The 19821-nt window shown below is 37.0% G+C and overlaps 1 protein-coding gene across 6 annotated transcripts in view; it reads left to right on the top strand.

The window, feature by feature from the left end:
* Positions 1 to 19821, top strand: part of LOC131439454 (actin-binding LIM protein 2) — a 63808-nt gene that overhangs the window by 20811 nt on the left and 23176 nt on the right. For all 6 annotated transcript variants that reach the window (XM_058610468.1, XM_058610471.1, XM_058610472.1 and 3 more), the window contains 3 exons: positions 18162 to 18472; positions 18591 to 18916; positions 18992 to 19358. In XM_058610468.1, the coding sequence (XP_058466451.1) occupies positions 18162 to 18472; positions 18591 to 18916; positions 18992 to 19358 (1004 nt within the window). The remainder of the gene's footprint in view (positions 1 to 18161; positions 18473 to 18590; positions 18917 to 18991; positions 19359 to 19821) is intronic.

The raw sequence follows: 19821 nt of genomic DNA, 5'->3' as shown, positions 1-19821 counted from the left end.
TTTATCCAACTTACGGTCATCTGTCAAAGAACTACTGAATATCGGAAATCCTATGTAAAAGTTACGATTATTTATTATTTACTGACACGGTCTGTGAACTCTGAAATGTCATTTCTCTTGACGAACTCAGTAAAAGTTTTACCAATATCCGGAAAATTAATAAAAAATAATCAAGAATTTCAGTAATCATCACTAAACATTCAGCAGAAATAAAGATCTGTCAAATAACATAATTTTCGGACGTAAAGGTGCGAAAATTTATAGATTTGTAAAGAAAAAAATAGTCGTGCGAATTGATTGCTTGCGAAAAATAGATAATACTGATTCCTAGCAGTAATTTTTCATTTAGTGAATATATTCAAAAAGCCTTCTACAACTTATTATTTCTGCACTCTAAAAATATGAAGGGAGATCCCATATTCTACTGAATTGCACCCGAAAGATATTTGATCATTTTATTTGAAAAAATTATTTCTGAAGAGCAAATGTAATTCAATTCATTCATCACACGCAAATAAATAAATTAATCGGATGAAAATATGGCTTGAAAACAAAAATGCTCCTTCCTTTTACCAAAAAATTGTAATACTTTACGGGTCAAGACGTTTACATATTTTTAGGATTGTTTTGTGAATTTCGCCGAACGTTGGTATTGAATAATGGAGAAGTCATTAGAATTATAACAGATCGAAGTTCAGTGGAACTGTACCGATCATTCAGCAAATAAAACTTTTACTGAACGGATTACCGAATGTCCAGCTGTTTGAAAGTCAGCAAAACTGTACCGACATCCATAAAAATAATTTGGTGTGTACAGCTTTTAAGCAGCGAGAAATTTTTCTTAAAATCTGTTCTGTAGAGCTCTAATAAAGTGGATATTTTCAGATATTGTGGAACTTTTGATTGCTTGGAGACGACGCTTAAATTTTAATTTGATATTGATCTTACCAGTTTGAACATTCTTCACAGAATATGCAACATGAAATGACAGTCTCAATTCATTATGGTAATCAACATTGATATCTGATAGCCACTTACTGTGTGCGCATAGTCTAATCTAAATCATTAGAAAGAGAAATGCAAGGAAAATCTCTTAGATTGACCACACAAAGCATCTCGTTGTGCTTCAAACAAATTTTTCAACGATCTAGTATTCTTTCCTCCGACTCTTTTTCCTTATTTTTCTGATTCTTAACCTACAATCAATAGAATTCGATACACATTCGCTTTAGCCCAAAAAAGAAATATCACCAAAAATTAATGTGAAAATGTGAAACACTTCTGTTAAGCAAAAATTTAGCAAATGCATAGATTGTCATCTCATCCTTTGAGTCAATTCACTGAACAGAGGCAGCTTTAAGGCAGCGGGAAAGTTTTCTCAGAACTTGTTCTGTATGTTTAAGTTGCCAAAAAGTGCCACGCAAACTTTAGAGCTCTAATAAAGTGGATATTTTTCAGGTACTGTGGACCTTAGGTTGCTTAGAGAGGCTTAGTATACTCTAAATCATTAGAAAACAAACTGCACGGAAAATCTCTTAGCTTGACCTAAACGCTTCTACAGCACAAACTTTGCATTGATTTATTCAAAAATTTACTGATTTGTTAGGCCGGGATGGTCAATATAATTCAATAATTCACAATTCATCAACAGGTAAATGATATCAGAACTTTTTCTGCTGCCTACAGCGGTTTTCTAGAAAACAGTAATATGCATTCCGTCATTGAGTCATTTGTCAAGTTTTAATACCCAATTAAGCACGTGGCTCTAAATGATGCACGGGAAATTTCCATTACTAATCTTTGCGCGCCAAACGATTTTTTCAACGATCTAGTATTCTTTTCTTCGACGGTCAAACACTTATGCAACTCGTTGCGCGCCAAACATCAACCGTAGATCTAGCAAGCATTGGCGACTTTTTCAGTGAAAATTCCATTGTCCATACAAAATAACTTTATTGGTTTTTCCCACTTTTCCGGTAAGTTTTCCTTATTTTTTTGATGTACGAACCCGGTGGGGGTAAAAACTGATCAAATAAAAAAAAAATCATCTCAATCCGTCCATCCGTTCTTACGTGATGCGATTACAAAGAATGATCTCTGCATTTTTATATATATATATAGATAGATAACCTGACATGACTTCAGCAAAACATGTCAAATTTTTGCTTGAAATATTAACCCTATGAGCGGGGTTGCGAGTCGATCCAAGGTGGGCTGCGTGAACGAGAAGTTACAGCCATTTGACCTTTGAACTTGATAAATGGCCTAACAATAGCTTTCAATCGAGTCTAGGTTTGATAAAATTGGTTAAGCCATTTGCGAGAAACTTGCACGGTAAAACATAACGCGTTTTGTCGGTTACGTCACTTATACCATCATATCTCCGGAACCAGAAGCCACAGCCATTGGATCTTCGAATAACACTATGGGTCTCCGAGGCCGAATAATATTATGGGTCTTCGAAGCTCCGTTCGATAGTCGGTTATTCCTGGAATTCTAATACCTTTCTATAGAAAAAGGCAAAAATAGGGAACTTTTTATTAGTTACGCGATAGTATTTCGATTTTTCCTACAGTTTTCACGAATAAGAAATATGAATCAATACTATATGGCAACGTTCGGGCGCATGTTGCATTTGAATAATGGTCGATTCCAGTTGTGTGAATCAAACATTTATTAGATTCTCTCAGAGGCTCAAAAAGCCAAAAAATATTTTTGATCTGGAAGTAATAAATGGCATTGGAAAAATTGAATCAAAGTTTCCTTGAATACCTTGTAAATGAATAAATAAATAACAAATATATGATAAATTTTCCGTAATACACTGTCAAAATTGGAGAGAATTAAAAAAAAACAACTGGCGATTAATCTGCATCAATAAGTAACTGGTTGGAGCAAGCATGTATCTTAAAGCTAGAAAAAATTTAAACTTTCGGTATGTTACTCATTTCCAATTACAACTGACATCAATGTCATATCATTGACGGCAATGGAAGGCTGAACAGATAATTTTCGATTTAAGAGACAAATTAAAAAGACTGTACGATCTGGAACAGGCAAAGTTCAGTAAACCGCTTTATCTGTGCAGTTTGTTTCCAATTAGCCGAAATAAACCGGATCCCGCCACTTGTGCTAGAGATATGGAACATTTGGTGGTGTGCGTTGCAAGCACATATGTTCTTTTTTTATATAATATATGAAACAGCGTGACATCCTCGTTCGTGAAGTTTTTGACATAATATAATATCGGAATAAAACGAAACGACATTCAAATTACGCTAAACAGTCTGGAAGTCCTGAACAAGAGTCACGTTTATGAAGTATAATAATTGAGAAGGGGAAATATTCCACCCACCCCGAATCCAAAGGCTGCAAACGGAAAAAGGCAATCATATCTCGCGAGTAAGACGTTGGATAAAAAGTAAACGAAGTAAACTCTTATTCGCACTACACCTTCGTTGTTTGCTTATCGCGCAGGTGATAACGAGCACAGGCGGTGGCCAGTTACTGGCTAACTCTCGCCTTAAATGTCCGGCACTTATCAACCCGTTGCGCTGGACCGGTAGATATTTACGCTAGCACTACCGCAACTAGCTAACTAACGAGACTAGTCATGTCACGGAATGTGTCGTTATCAGTTCGTGCGAGAAAAGAAGAAGAACCAGCGAAAACGTCGTATGTTTTATTTTAACACCTTTTCTTTGCCTTATCACCAACAGAAGAACTATTACATATTTTCATTTGTGATGGCTTTTTCAAGATGTTTTGAGATAGAACAAGGTGCGATTGTTTGTTTTGCTACTACCACCCCGGGTTATACCAATATTGTCACACGAAACGGTGATAAATTACCTTTTGGAATGATTGCTGTCATGACATCAGAAACGGACTCTTCAGACCAAAGAACCTTCGCATAAAATTAACCGACGGCGTGACTTCGTTTTTCGGAACAGGTTCTACTAGCCGAATGTTTGGTCTCGTGTCATATTAGCATTCTACGCTATATTTGAGGTCATTGTCAAATGAGGTAATTCAAGTTTGCTTTCCGTTCGTGTTCACAACATTCACCGCCCCTGGGACAGGTAGTTATCTGGTAGACTAATCACAATAGAATGCGTTGTGGGTGAACCGTGCGTTTAAAACCGTTTATCATCCACACGAGACTTGAGCGAAACTGGGTCGAAACTATAATTAGGGTTGTGTGTGGTTCGATAGTTAAAATTGTTTTCCAGTGGGCTTGTCATACTAGAATCCTAACGGAATGTAGGTCAGTTTTGTCTCTGTGATTGTATGTACTGGTTGTATTGGTCTAATTCGATAAATTTTATAGCACAAAGACAGGTTGATGATTTATAGTTTAGGAGAAATTAGCTATATCATTGAATCTACTGCTTGGAAATGTTTCTACATATCGATGTACGTATTATGTATTTTCAGTCGTAGATAGCTAAAATTGCTATTCAGATCGAGCAGTGTATTATTTTGCCAGTTATATACTTAAGACGTTGTGCCTGCTTACGAGCTTTTCCTATCGAAGACGACGATATTGAAAAAGTAAATTGCACATCGATAAAAAAGCTTACTCTGTTTGACATTTTTAAATAAAACGAAACAGCAAACGCGAACTGCGTTTCCGTAATAAGGGGCTGGGGTCCACTTGGAGGTTAATAGTATCTATTATGCTCCTCCGGACAGTACCAGCCTAGATGCCGTGAGGAATCCGGTGGAAAAACTTAACTAAGAATTGATCCTCTGGGTTCCTGCCTCCATGTCGTAAAAGGCGATATTTGCAGGAGTTTCTTTTTCCCTTCAGTTATCAGAATTTTTCAACGTTTCACATCTGATTACTCTATTTTCCTAATTTATCTCTTCATTAAACTTCATTCAACTTATCAATTTCCGGTTAGCTTCGAACTAAAGTTTTATTGGGTATTTTTTCTTCTTCGTGATATTGCTTGTCTTTCATAATTATAAATGGAGTAATAATCAACTACTGCGAAGATCGGTTAGTATTACAATTTTTTTATATGCTATATTACAATTTTAATAACAGAGATAACACAGATACTTGTTTGTTTGATAAATTAATATTTGTTTCTCGGTAGCCGGTTGGCCAGATCAACCAATATAACAAATTAACAATTTTTCGCGGTGAATAATAAAGTGGAAACTGTTACTCTTTGTTTGGTAATTCAAAATTATATAATTTATAGAATTGTTCAACTATTCAATGAATCAACTATTTTGTCTAAATTCCATTCACTCGTTAATTTTGTAGCAGGTAATTCCATTTAGAAAAAATACAAAAGTTTTTATTTGTTACGCGATAGTATTTCAAATTTTCCTTAAGTTCAATGAATAAGAACTGTGACTTCCAGAAATTTCAATATCGAATATTGTTGAAACGTTCTCTCGGGAATCCTGTGAGTTAAGTGGTGCATCTTGAAACCGGAAGAAACTAAGTCGCATGAGAATACTATAAATACTGAAATTTATACTAACAAATACCCTCCTCCCGTGACTCTTGTGGAGTGCGCAGTAGTATATGCGGCCTCTAGTAACAAGTGTTGGACTAACATCCCTTCCCCTTAGTAACATTAGACGATCTATGTTCGGGCCTGACCGGCGCCGGTACTGATCAAAAAAATTTTGGGGTTACCAGAAGATGTACATTGAAGGATGATTTGTCAGTCCCAGTTCGGATCATCTAGAAATTCCCTGTACAATTTCAGTTAATCCCGATCAATTAAAATATTCCTCTGCGACGTCGATGATCTTCTCGTGTGAGTTGGATTTTTTTCATTACTGAACAATCTTCTAAGGTTTTGGAATAATTGGTAATTAGAGGGAGCAAATTGGGCGAATTACGTTTGTGGGGAAGCAATCGTTGATTTTGATTTGGTCATAGTTGTGATGCCCTTGCCTGCCTTTATTGTCTTGTTAAAACAAAATTTGATTTTCGTTTAGAAAATTTTTGAAATTTTACGATCACAGTCTTGACGTTTCATACATTTCTTAAACATTTGAAGATTTTTCAAGCTTCAATTTTGTAACTCACCTATGAGTGATTTAGCTCAAATTAAGCATGGTGATGTTTTTTAAGATGAGCTATTCCTGAAATGTGTTATTTCACATACATCGTTGAATGAAACTTGGCACACGTCTTGAATATGACGAATCATTTATTTTTTACGACTGGAGAGACCAATCCGACTCAAGAGAAATTTTTTAAAAAGGACAAATGATTTTATATGCACTTTTATCACCATTTTTTTTCATTATATAATTTATTTATATCCGGCTTTAACCTACTAACGTTCTTACGCCGGGTTATATCACTGTAGCTCGAAAACTGTTAATTGTAAAAAATGTTGTGAAGAACCTAGTACATCGATTTACACTGAAAAAAAATCACATTTTAAAGAATTAATAAAATACACAAATATTTTTTATGCTTAAAAAACAGCAAAACCGATCGAAAATAAAAAACTTTTACCTGAATCCGAGATTAATTTTTCTTTCAAACCCGAACCCAACTCGAACTCGATAAAAAAGTAGAAATCTTTACCCGTACCCGTCCCGAACCCGAAAAAAATCTCGAAATCCGAGAAAAATCCCGATCCTGACCAATTTGTTTAACCCGAACCCGATCCGTACCAATTAAAAATGAAAACCTGTTTTAATCCACCTAGTGGTGTAATGATGCCTTTCTCATATCAATCATACTATCATATATAATACTGCGGTATTCGTCAAAATAATTTTCTTCGATTCTTAAAAGAATAACCGAAATCGGTTTGTTTGACCGTTTACTGAAAAAAACTATCAATTGGAAAAGATTTGAGATCGATTTAGAAATTTTTGCCTTTCTCATATAGAAAGGTTATGCAATCACTGTGAAAACCGACTTTTGAACCGAGGCCCGGAGGGCCGAGTGTCATATACCATTCGACTCAGTTCGTCGAGTACGCAAAATGTCTGTGTGTGTGTGTATATGTGTGTGTGTGTGTGTGTGTATGTGCTTATGTGTGTATGTAACGTTTTTTTGCACTAACTTTTCTCAGAGATGGCTGAACCGATTTTCACAAACTTAGATTCAAATGAAAGGTCTTGTTGTCCCATACAAAATTCCTGAATATTATTTGGATCCGACTTCCGGTTCCGGAATTATGGGGTAAAATGTGCAAAAAATTGTGAAAATAAGTGCACTAACTTTTCTCAGAGATGGCTGAACCGATTTTCACGAGCTTAGGTTCACATGAAAAGTCTTGAGGTCCCATAAAAAATTCCTGAATATTATTTGAATCCGACTTCCGGTTCGGGAGTTATGGGGTAAAATGTGCAAAAAAAGAAAATATGTGTTCTCACTTTTTTCATAGATTACGCGACCGATTTTCACAAACTTAGATTCAAATGAAAGGTCCTGTAATCCCATGCGTAATTCCTGAATTTCATGCGGATCTGACTTCCGGATCCGGAAATATAGGGTAAAGTAGGTTAAAAATTGTATACCATCACTGAAAATGGGGAAAAATCTTTAAAAAAAATCTAAATCGACCTCAAATCATTCCCAATTGATAGTTTTTATCAGTAGACGGTCAAAGAAACTGATTTCGTTTATTCTTTCAAGAATCGCAGAGAATTATTTTGAAGAATACCACAGTATTATATATGATAGTATGATTGATATGAGAAAGGCATCATTACACCACTAGGTGGATTAAAACAGGTTTTTTAAGTTTTTTTTCCATTTTCAGTGATGGTATACAATTTTTAACACACTTTACCCTATATTTCCGGATCCGGAAGTCGGATCCGCATGAAATTCAGGAATTACGCATGGGAACACAGGCCCTTTCATTTGAACTAAAGTTTGTGAAAATCGGTCGCGCCATCTATGAGAAAAGTTAGAACACATATTTTCTTTTTTTTGCACATTTTATCCCATAACTTCCAAACCGGAAGTCGGATCCAAATAATATTCAGGATTTTTTTATGGGACCTCAAGACCTTTCATTTGAATCTAAGTTTGTGAAAATCGGTTCAGCCATCTCCGAGAAAAGTTAGTGCAATAAAACGTTACATACACACATACGCACATACACACACAGACATTTTGCGTACTCGACGAACTGAGTCGAATGGTATTTGACACTCGGTCCTCCGGGCCTCGGTTCAAAAGTCGGTTTTCACAGTGATTGCATAACCTTTCTATATGAGCAAGGCAAAAATTGACACCCGTACCCGACCAATACCCGTCGGATACAAATACCCGAAACCCGACCATCTCTAGCGCGAACGTCCCAAATTAATTTCTCTCTTTAGTTTTCAACTGACACATTATCTGTCTCTTTCCTAAATCTCCTTGAGTCGTAACAGAACTTTTACCTCGGAATGAGGGTAATTTCTTAAACAGTTGACCGATCATTTACCACTAGAAGCTCTGTAAAAATATACAGTGCTATCAAATATTTAGTGAGTTTGACGAATTTTATTTTTTGTTCGATCCGAAGCGAAAGTATCTGCACTGATTTCACCCCAATCCACTGTTTGTAGACTAAATGATGTGGTTATTTGAATTATGAGAAGAAAATATGTACAAATGTTCAGTGTGTTACAACCGCGAGTTAATTCGTGTTTCTTTAATTAAATAGGCTAACCAGTCTTCTGTTTATTGAACACAACTATTCGAATTCTAAATTGGCCAATTTGCAAACGTAGAGAAATTTACTCTTGTTGGAAAAGATCAAATATGTTTTTGGTTAAAAAAAATCCACCTTCATGAATGAAATGTAACAAAATAAGAACAAAGTCTATGGAGAGCTCAAATGAAGATAAAATCAATAAGTTTCCCCTTTTCATGGAATATGAGGCTTATTTAGCGGTTATCCTAAAAGAATTATCGATTATCGAAATCGAATCGGCCGGGAACGAGGGCAACTCTTGACGAAAAATCATCATGTCAGACGAGGCACATTTCACGTTAAACGGATGCGTTAATAAGCGAAATTTTCGGTTCTCGGTCACTAAAAACCCTCAAATAATTGAGGAACATGAAGTTATTGAGAAAAAGTTACAGATTTGTGTGGTGTTTGTGTGGATATGATGATTGGTCCCTATTTTTTCCAAGACGATGATGGAGCAACGAAAACTGTTAAGGTGAAACGTGTGGAATGCGCGAATCGCGTTTTTGATCAAAAATTCAAAAACTAGACCGGATTTCGAAAAACCAAAAACACTTAAGTTTTCGAAATCAAATTTATCACAACTAAGTATTCTTAGAATTTTGAAATTTTGTTTTGCCAAGTCGTAATTGGTTTTTGAAATGTATGAACGGTTACTGTTCCGTTCCACGGGGATGGTTTAGAACTTAAAAGTAATGTTTGTAACAGAATTTTACAAAGCATCTGAAAATGCAACTTAAAATTTTAAAATTTTAATTAGTATATATTCAAAGTGTGAAGGATTCAAGAATCCATTACGTCCAGTCTTTTTTACAAGTCAACATAACGAGAGTTAGGTCCACTGCGCTCAATCACTGAAAAAAGTTCTGGTTTCTTTGTGTCGGTTTTTCTTGTTATGCTTTGTGCGACGGTTCGTTCAACTGAAGCGGACAAAATTTTGCGCGCATTTTATGATGCTACATTTCACCTTAATGGCGATCGATATCAAGCCATAAATGATTTTGTGATGCCCAATGTTTGTGAAAATGGTTTGAATGGCTACTGGTTTCAACAGGACGGTGCAAAATGCCATACAGCTCGACTAACAATCGAATTGTTACGACCACGCTTTTTGAGACGAGTCATATCGAAAAACGGTGGTTTTTGACGTGCCCCCCAAGATCACCCGAATTGACGCCACCAGACTTTTTGTAAAACGAAGAAAAACGCCGAAAAAGGGTCAAGGCCAAAGGTTTACGCGATATCATTTTCAAAAATAGCTGTAACATATCTCCTTGAACCAAAATATATTACAATGGAAATGAAAAAAAAACAAAAATGTTTTTTTATATATTCTGTTCAGAAACAAATGCTTCCACTTTAAATTCCACACCCTGTACTTAGGGCACATAGTCGTATTTACTTTTCTTTACGTTTCGTCTTAGATTCGTCAGTGCATAGCAGTTTCAGTAGAACTGTTATACCACCTAGTAGTTCAACATTAACCGCTATGCAGACGTAAAGTTAATGCTATTTGCAAAACACGAATGAAATGAAACATGAAGAAAAATAAATACGGTTATGAGCCCTAAGCACAAACATAGGATAACTCACAAAATGAGCAAACCTAAATCAGCCAGTATAAGCCGAAAAAAAATGTTTTCGTTCGGCACGACACGTTGTTTTGCAAATAATATACTCAAATACCAATATTGGAGGCGACACATCATCCCATCTGTAAATCGGTATGCAAAACATAGTTGTTGGTACAACATAAAATCGTTGTATCACTGCTTCCTACGAGCAATGTTTTTTGTTTAACCTTTCCAGTCAAAAGCACAACTGCTGGTCAATTATCCGAAAAACCATGATGTGCGTGCGCTCTCTTCGATGCCATCATAATTTTGTCGTCTGAAACGGTAAACTATAATCCACATCTTCGTAACCGGGACAGATTAACACTGAAACTATTCGTTTAAATTACAGTATGGTACACAAACGTCTCACATATGTAGATCGGGTGTAGAATTGAAAACAAAAAATTCACATATGTTGGTTTATCGTTCAACTTCATAACGTCATTCCGCTACATGCACTTTATTATTATAATCAACCATGTTATGCAGGCAATAAAAACGACGATACAGGCAAACAATTTCTACAACCCGGCGGTGATGATGCATTTTTTCCACCGAGTCTCGTTAGTTGATCGCAATCTTGGGCATTATCACGGAAAGAATGGATCAAACTATACAGTCGAACCTTTTACTCATCCTCAGCAAGTCGACTCACGATCCCATTGAAATTCGAACTATGAGCGGCAAAACAATGTTATCAAAATTGATTATCTGGTCGGTGGGTAAACCTTCAAAATGTCGATTCGAGTCTGTACGTGGGTTTGGTCTGCCCTCTCGGACACCAGGTTTCGGTCACAGCCTGGCCGTTGTCCGTCGGTAAACTCAATTTGGTATCATGTTACCAACATTGGCATCACTATCCGGAACGAAAACGCCCCTGCCCATGTTATTCGATTTCAAGGCCTCGCGTCAAGAAGCCATACACAATGCAACCTAGAAACATATTCCGTTCATCGGATTAGCTAGATTTACTAGATTCACACGAACCACTAGAGAAAAAAGCCGCGATTGATTTGATCGAAAATATGCACATGCGGAATTAGGTGGCGATTGATCAACAGTAGCCAAATTCCTTTCCATGGTCCACGCAGCAGTCGCTCGTCCCGTCACGTTGAAATTTATGCTCTGTACGAAAGGAAACATTGAAGATTCTCCGCCTCGCATTTTGGCCGTTGAGTTTGGCTGGTGGACGAAGTCGAGTTTCCCAAAATAAACCAAATACAAACTGAAACCGCTACTGGATTCAACACGTTGTTTGCAATGCACTGCTTATACAAGGAAACGAAACATTTGAATGACGGCAAAAATGTGAATTCTGGAGAGATGAAAGTAATATTGTTTGTATCTGTGTGTGTGTGTGGAATATTTCAAATTCCTCTCAAAGTTTATATAATACCCGTCGAAGATGAGTAAGACCATTCTTAAATCGCGTTGCTGAAATGAATAGTGATTAAAATAATCCCTCATATATGTATTATTGTTATTGAAGATTTACCACATTAGTGAATGCTATTATCATTAGTGATATATGCAAATGAGAGTTGCTAACTATCGTTTTGTCTCTCTGAATCAAGGGATGTTTAATTAAAGTAGAATCCATTTAAAAACGAACGCGTTGTTCACTTCAAACCAAATTGCTCATTTTATATCTGCAGGCACCAAGTGACAATAATGTGTGATATCCAAAAAAAAAACTTAAAAATTATGTCATTCAGGGCTGCTTGATACCTCGTGGGAAAATTTGTGCCAAGGGTGACTAATTTCATATTTGTTACGTTTCGTCTTCGACTCATCGGTGCATTAGCAGTTCATGTTAAACTGCTAATGCCGCCTCGAGAAAAAAAATCTACGAAATTAATCAATTAGCAATTTGCAAATAAAACAGGTTTTCCGCGATCTACCGAAAGCCCCTAAATGACGATCAGAAAGATTTGTTACAGATGTTAGACTCCGGCAATTGTTAAAACATTCCAAAACGGAACTCACTCCGGGATGGCTGTAATGGTGTTATGATTCCATACAAAACTACGTGAAAAAATCTAATATTGTTTCGTTGAACCGACTTCGACTATATCTGTTTCCGAATTCCGATTCCGGAAGTACCTGAAATAGTGGAATTAGTTTCGTTTTCCAAGAGATGGCTTAACCGAACTGACAACTGTTTCAGTTTGTAGGTTATGCCCAAACGAACTATTTTGTTTTATTGTAAGAGCGTTAGAAAAGTATATTGAATGAAAAAAAACCGTACAATTGATGAGAATATGAGTGGTATTAGAAAAAGCATCATTACTAGAAAAATTGGAACAAGTTTGCTATATTGTTTATACAAATATCAGATGTTGGCATTAATTCGTAGCATTTTTTCCAAAGTTTCATGAAAAAAAAATTATAGTATCGTTATTCAATATAGTATTGTTTAATGTTATCCACTGCTTTTTATCTGCCCTTCTGGTAAACTTAGGAAACCGCGTTGAAAAAAATGTTTTTCTTTAGACGCGATGAATGAATCCAATAAATCCAATGTTTTTTTTTGTCATTTCGTAGTTTTCGAAGTACTGTTCTGACGAGCTACGCGCCATGGCTCAGAACGAATGTTAATCGGATGGAGCAACGTTCAGTGAATTAGTTGTTCGGGCAGAACTTCCAATTTCAGCGTATTCGAATTATTTTTTTTTTGAGTTTCGAAATATGGGGCTTGCATGAAGCAACATAGCTTTGTTGTGACGGTCGCTTTTCCTGCTATGCTCTATTCAAATGCATCAATTGTATACAGACTATTCGGTTGTCCGGGATGTCCCTTGTCTTTCAAGTCAAAATTTCCCTTTTGGAGCCGCGCAAACCGCTTTCTGACTTTTCTCGGCATTTTTCTGCATGTTAAAATACTGGAGTAACATTCCTAGTAAAATTGATTTTTCTGGCACAAACATCGAAATATCGCATGTACTACTAATAAAGATGCGATATGCGAGTAGCTTCCACGAGAATATTTACTTTTGTATGTGAGACTATCAATTAAGCCCTGGTATTAAGTCCCGGGTTGGCGGTTCAATGCAGAGGACGCTGGTCTTACAAGCCAGTTGTCGTATGTTCGAGCCCCGACCTGGAAGGATTCTTAGTGTCAGTAGGATCCATAGTACTAGCCATGCAATGATTCTGTACACTAAGAATCGGCTGCGAAGTCTGTTGAAACAGAAAGGCCAAATTCCACAAAAGGAATGTAATGCCAAGACTTTGCTTATTAAGCAATTAAACACCTGGTAACATATACAAATTAACGTTAGGGTAAAAGAGTTATTTTGGCCCACTTTTATTTTGGCTCACTTTGTAAAAATATCCAAATGTTGTAATATCTTTGAAAATCTTGATGCAACACCCACTTAACATCGATTAAATCCATAAAGTTTATTAGGTGGGCCAAAATATATGAAGTGGCCAAAATACCTTTGTTACCCTATGTTTTAATTCGTTTTTGGGTTATACGAGGCATATTCGAAAAGAAAGTACCGTTCGCTTGCATTAAAAAAAATCAACAAATCGTAACACCTTTGCACTTGTGCATCTCTACTACTCGTGCAGTAATGTCAGGTGTTGTTTTGATTCAGTAGTCATTTGCCTATCTGTGCGTACAGTGAACAATGTTCGCGATAATTGATGCTTCCGTTTACTGTGAAGTTCGCGCTGCACAGTGCTGCCAAGGTCAAAAATAGGTTTTTTTATTCATATGAAACATTATTGCTAATAAAATTTTCAAGAAATCACGAATGCAAGTTATAAATTTGATAATTTTCTAATGAAATACATTCCAGAATTTTTGGAATGGTGTTAGATTTTTTCCCATATATAATATATGACGTAAAGACGATGTTTTACATTTAAAGTTTTAAATGGGAAGAAAACGACTGTACCTGAAGCTAAGTAGATGCAAATTATGCCAATATAGTCATAGACATAGCCATTGTGTTGTTTATTTAAATTAAAAATTAAATATAGAATGAAAGAATTGTGGTCTCTCGATGATAATGATTATTACACAAACGCGCGTAGTTTATCAAGCAGTGAAATGAGTTTTTTTTTTAAATAACTCAGCATTCACATAACATAATATTAAAATTGATGCTAGAAATGTTTCTTAACACGAATTCGAAGTTTTTTTTAGGGTTTCCGATACCAACAAAGTCAATGTTAGGCGGATTCCAAGAAATGTTTGGTCAAATCCATTACATTTTTTATATATTTATTATATACTAGCTGACCCGTCGAACTTCGTGTTTTCGGATAGCAGAATTGTCGACTAAGTGGTTAACGTTTCTCTCCATTATTTTTCTGATTAACCATCAACGGAATTCGACACACATTCGCTTCAGCCGAAAACAGAAATATCACCAAAAATTAATGTGAAAATGTGAAATACTTCTGTTAAGCAAAAATTTTGCAAAGGTACAGATTATCATCTCATCCTTTGTATCAAAGCACTGAACAAATATCTCTCTCTAATTGCTTCAACATAAAGGATATAAGGTGCCACGTTTTCTCTTCCAGATGTGATTCTTGCTTTCGGAAATCGATGAAAAAGCTCACTAACCAGAGTTTTGTATTGACAAACTTAACAATATGTTGAAAAGTTTATTTTCTAGAGTTCTTCATTAGGTAGAGTAGGATATATTTCCAATTTGTATTTAACCAAAGTAACCAAAATTACAAAGTATTCTGAACAGTCCGTTTTTAGGGAATTACTCATACTTGAATTCACCCAACACAACAGAACTAACTTTGAACATTTCCTTGTAAAGCTTTTAAGTAGCGACAAAGTTTTCTCAGAAATGCGTTCAAGTTGCCAAAAAGTGCCACGCGTACTCTATAGCTCTATTAAAGTGGATATTTTTCAGGTACTGTGGAACTTTTTGTTGCTTGGTGAGACGACGCTTGAATTTTAATTTGATATTGATCTTACAAATTTGAACATTGTTCACAGGATAATGCATAGAAAATGTCAGTCTCAATCCATTATGGTAATCCTCTTGATCACTGATCTAATCAGCAAAATGCAATGAAAATCTCTTAGTTTGACCTTAGCGCTTCTACAGCATAATCTTTTCATTGATTAATTCAAAAATTTTCAGATTTGTTCAACTTACACTCACAATGACCAATATTATTCATCTGACTCCATTACACACAATCCATCAACTGGTGAACGATATCCGAACTTTTTCTCCTGCCTATTTCTAGAACAGTATACATTCCACCAGTCACTTATTTCGTTTTCGTTTAATTCTAATTCCCGGGTTGGCGGTTCAATGCATAGGGCGCTGGTCTTACAAATCAGTTGTCGTATGTTTGAGCCCCGACCTGGAAGGATTCGTAGTGTCAGTAGAATCGTAGCACCAGCCATGCACTGGTTCTGTACACTCTGAATCGGCTGCAAAGTCTGTTGAAACAGAAGGTCAAATTCTATTACAGGAATGTATCACCGAGGCTTTGCTTTTTTAATTCTAAATTTAACCGAGTTTCCTCTCTAACTGCTGTCAAACCGTTTGTTTGAAGCTAGTTTCGAACCAAGTTTCAACATTGTTGAACTAAAAATCGAATTAGTTTCGAACCAGGTTTTTGTATCAGGTTTGTTCAGATCCTCGTTGCGAAAACAACACAGTTGCGTTAAAAAGTGTTTGATGAAACTACCCTGGGTCAGTTTCAGTTTTCTCTTTAGTAAGCAATAATGTTGATACCCAATTAACCACGTGACGAATAACATGAATCTAGTATGCATGCGAAAACTTCACACAAAACAACACGTTGCGCGCCAAAAGATTCTTTCAACGATCTAGTATTCTTTCTTTCGACGGCCAAGCACTTATGCAACTCGGTGCGCGCCAAACATCAATCGTAGATCTAGGAATCATTGGCGACTTTTTCAACGGAAAATGAACAAAAGTCTTCATTGTCTGATGGTGATTTCGCCTTGGCTCTCTTGGCCGATGATTTGGATGGTGGCGCCTTTGTCCGGTCTTCCTCGTTTTTTCTTAGCCGGAGCATCTGCTGTATGAGCTGCTAGATGTTTGGCCAAAACTTTGGCTTGCGTTGTCTCGACAGCAGCCTGCATATCACAAACAATTTTTCACAATTTGTCGAAAAAGTGGGGTGCCGGTAACCGAAATCGGTAGGCATTTTGAAAATGACAGAACAAATCTTCAGTTGCGAAAATTTTAATAGCATCACGGAATAGATCGATATCACCTCATAAATATTCAATCTACTTACCTTTCCGATTGATTCTCTTCAATTTATGATACTATAAAAAAGTCAGAAAAAACGTGTGTAGATTTTCACGCAATTAACATTTGTTTTGAACGCAGCACAAAGTACAAGTGTCTGTTTGTTTCTGTATTCGGCACAAAAAGAACGTGCCACTATTACACACACACACACACATGACATTTGTCGGAATGACGCTATATACTTTCTGCCAAAAGTTACGGTGGGGTGCCGGTAACCGAACACCTTCCCCTATTGTATTGGATTCCAAACTGTTTGGTTATTCACCTGTGGAACTAGATAGACTTTTCTACGACTGCGCCGAAAATACTTTAAAGCACTTCTTGCTTATAAACCATCTCGATAACCACTCAACACATTGCGACGAATTCTTGAACATGTAAATATTACACTCTTAACCAGTTTTTCCCAAAGATTCATCAATTTAAATCTATAATAAAAAGTAAATTCGTAGTACTAGCCATGCAATGATTCTGTACGCAAAGAATCGTCTGCGAAGTCTGTTGAAACAGAAAGGTCATATTCCACAAAAGGAAAGTAATGCCAAGATTTTACTTTAAAAAGAAGTTTTTTTTACCGAGTACAGCCTTTACTTGTTTCTTGGCATAAGCTAAAGTAACATACCGGCAACTGCAAACAAATTAGATATGCGATTAACGATTCGCTGTTGTTACGAGCGAGTAATTACAACTGCGCTACCTAGTTTATTTTGATGCTGGTTTTTGTGATTAGTGAACTTTTAACTAAACTGAAATCCTCTAGGGTGATGGGATAGTTTTTTGCAGAACAACAGTCCAGTCTGTCAGTCGAGAGTACTAGGGGAAAGTTTTTCTTTGCTTAAATCGACCTCATTTGCCGGTAATAGTCTCAGTTTATTTAAAATCGTGTTATAATCACACCGTTCTGTTAGTTGATTTAGTTACGTAAGAATAAAACAGCAAATTGGAACCCATTTATCTGCGTCGTTGAATCCAGAACATTTTGCTTCATAGATCCAAAAACTTGAACGAATTGAACCTTATCTCAGGTATCATATCTTCGGTATGTTCATATCTTATCGCATGTTTGCTGACAAATATTTTAGTGATTATCAAAGCTTTGAACTTTTAATGGTCGTTTTTTATACTGCTGGTAGTGATGACCGTACGGAAAATTCATATGTATATTTAACTCTCAACCTCTTTTCGTCACCTTAGTGTTAGCGTGCATAACAGTAATCCGATTCCGCAAAACTATTTATGGAATTCCAATTATCAATTCTATTTGCTTTGATTGATACGGCGGTTCAAACGAGACAAAAACGTGTCTTGCCGTGTTTAACATTGTCGGCATTCCAACACAGGCATTTATCAGTTACTGCGGCTCTTTCCCCCTTACGCCGACAGGTCCTACAAATACTTTCCCGTCTAAGGTGAGACAGTTTTACGTAATTTCGTTTATTTATGGACATGTCTACACCTAAACTTTAGATCTTTTTACCACACAAGTCTCGCCCAGTCGCATCACTGCACGAAAAACGTTAGACACATTTCAGTGACAACAATCATAAAATCGATAGTAATTAGATTTCATTTTCTACCTTCAACAGGGAAAACTAAAATCCAGTGCAGTAAATGCCAGAAAAAATGCTCCGGCGAGGTGTTGCGTGTGACGGACCGATATTTTCACAAGACGTGCTTCCAGTGTATGAAATGCAACAAATCACTGGCGACGGGAGGTTTTTTTTCGAAGGATGGCGCCTACTACTGCACCTTGGATTACCAGAAACTTTACGGTACCAAGTGTTCCGCCTGTGGTCAGTACGTGGAGGGTGAAGTAGTGTCCACCATGGGGAACACATACCATCAGAAGTGCTTTACATGCAGCAAGTGCAAACAGCCCTTCCAATCGGGCAGCAAGGTAAGACATTCAGACCAAACCGTATTGTAGGACCGAATGGCCCTTGGCACGAGATACTTAACGTCTGTTTTTTCCTGTTTCCCGCCCGTCCCTTTCATACGCAACGATTTTTCAAAAGGTCACTAACACCGGTAAGGAAGTATTGTGCGAGGGTTGTGTCAATGGGCCAACATCAGCGACACTAGCGACGTCTGCTCCTCGCACGTCCTCTGCCACGACCTCACCAAAGAGACAGATTGAACAGAAACAAGAGCAGCAAACGATCAAAGAAATAATTTCCAGTCCGAGTAGATCCTCGACGTTGCTACATCATCAGGAAGCGTTACGGAAGCAACAGAACAACAAGGATCTGGATCCGAACGAGTGTGCCGGGTGTAGCCAACAATTGAAGGAAGGTCAAGCGCTGATTGCCCTGGACCGCCAATGGCACATCTGGTGCTTCAAGTCAGTTGCAAATATAGAAATTTGTTTTGTGTTTGTTTCAAATGATCAAATCAATTGTTCTGTTTGTTTTTGTAGATGCAACGCCTGCGGTGTAACACTGAACGGAGAGTACATGGGCAAGGATGGAGTGCCCTATTGTGAAAAGGATTTCCAGAAGTCATTTGGCGTCAAGTGTGCCTACTGTAAGCGATACATCAGTGGAAAGGTGCTGCAGGCCGGCGATAATCATCATTTCCATCCAACGTGTGCCCGTTGCACCAAGTGCGGCGATCCGTTCGGTGACGGCGAAGAGATGTATCTGCAAGGCGGTGCTATATGGCATCCACGCTGCGGTCCCGGACCCTCGTCCGAGTCTGGGATTCTGAACGGGGTCGAGACGAACGGGTTCAACACGGAAACCGAATTCGATCGGACCAGTACCAGTGCAATGAGCGAAATTCAGGTATGGCGTTGTTGCTCTAGGACCCAGGCGTTAGAAAGAAGCATTCCGTTGCGCTAGTTTTTTTTCTTTTGATAAGTTGATGCTTCTTCGCGATAATTTTGTTTCTTTCATTAATGATTTGAGTGCGCAACGCAGTTGCTTAGAGTTGGACAAACAATTAATTGAACTTTTTGATTGACGTACGATCTCACTGGAACTAAGAATGTGAAGAGCATTTCAAATTGAACATTGTTTAGCTAAATCTTACAAATTCTATTTATATGAACAGAAAGTTTAATTCAAGACACAATTCCGATATGGAGTGAATTCGCATCACGTAAGGAAAAAAAACGCACCAACGAATTTTCAAGCAGCAGTTCATTTCTACATGTTGCTAAAAAACGCTCCACGGTTAAACTAATGGTTTCCCTTTCAAGAAAGGAAACTGCATACGATAAAAAGCTTCTTTATGGAGAAAAGGCAC

Source organism: Malaya genurostris, chromosome 3 (genome assembly GCF_030247185.1).
Source record: "Malaya genurostris strain Urasoe2022 chromosome 3, Malgen_1.1, whole genome shotgun sequence".
Lineage (NCBI taxonomy): Eukaryota > Metazoa > Arthropoda > Insecta > Diptera > Culicidae > Malaya > Malaya genurostris.
This window is presented reverse-complemented; position numbering and strand designations above follow the sequence as displayed.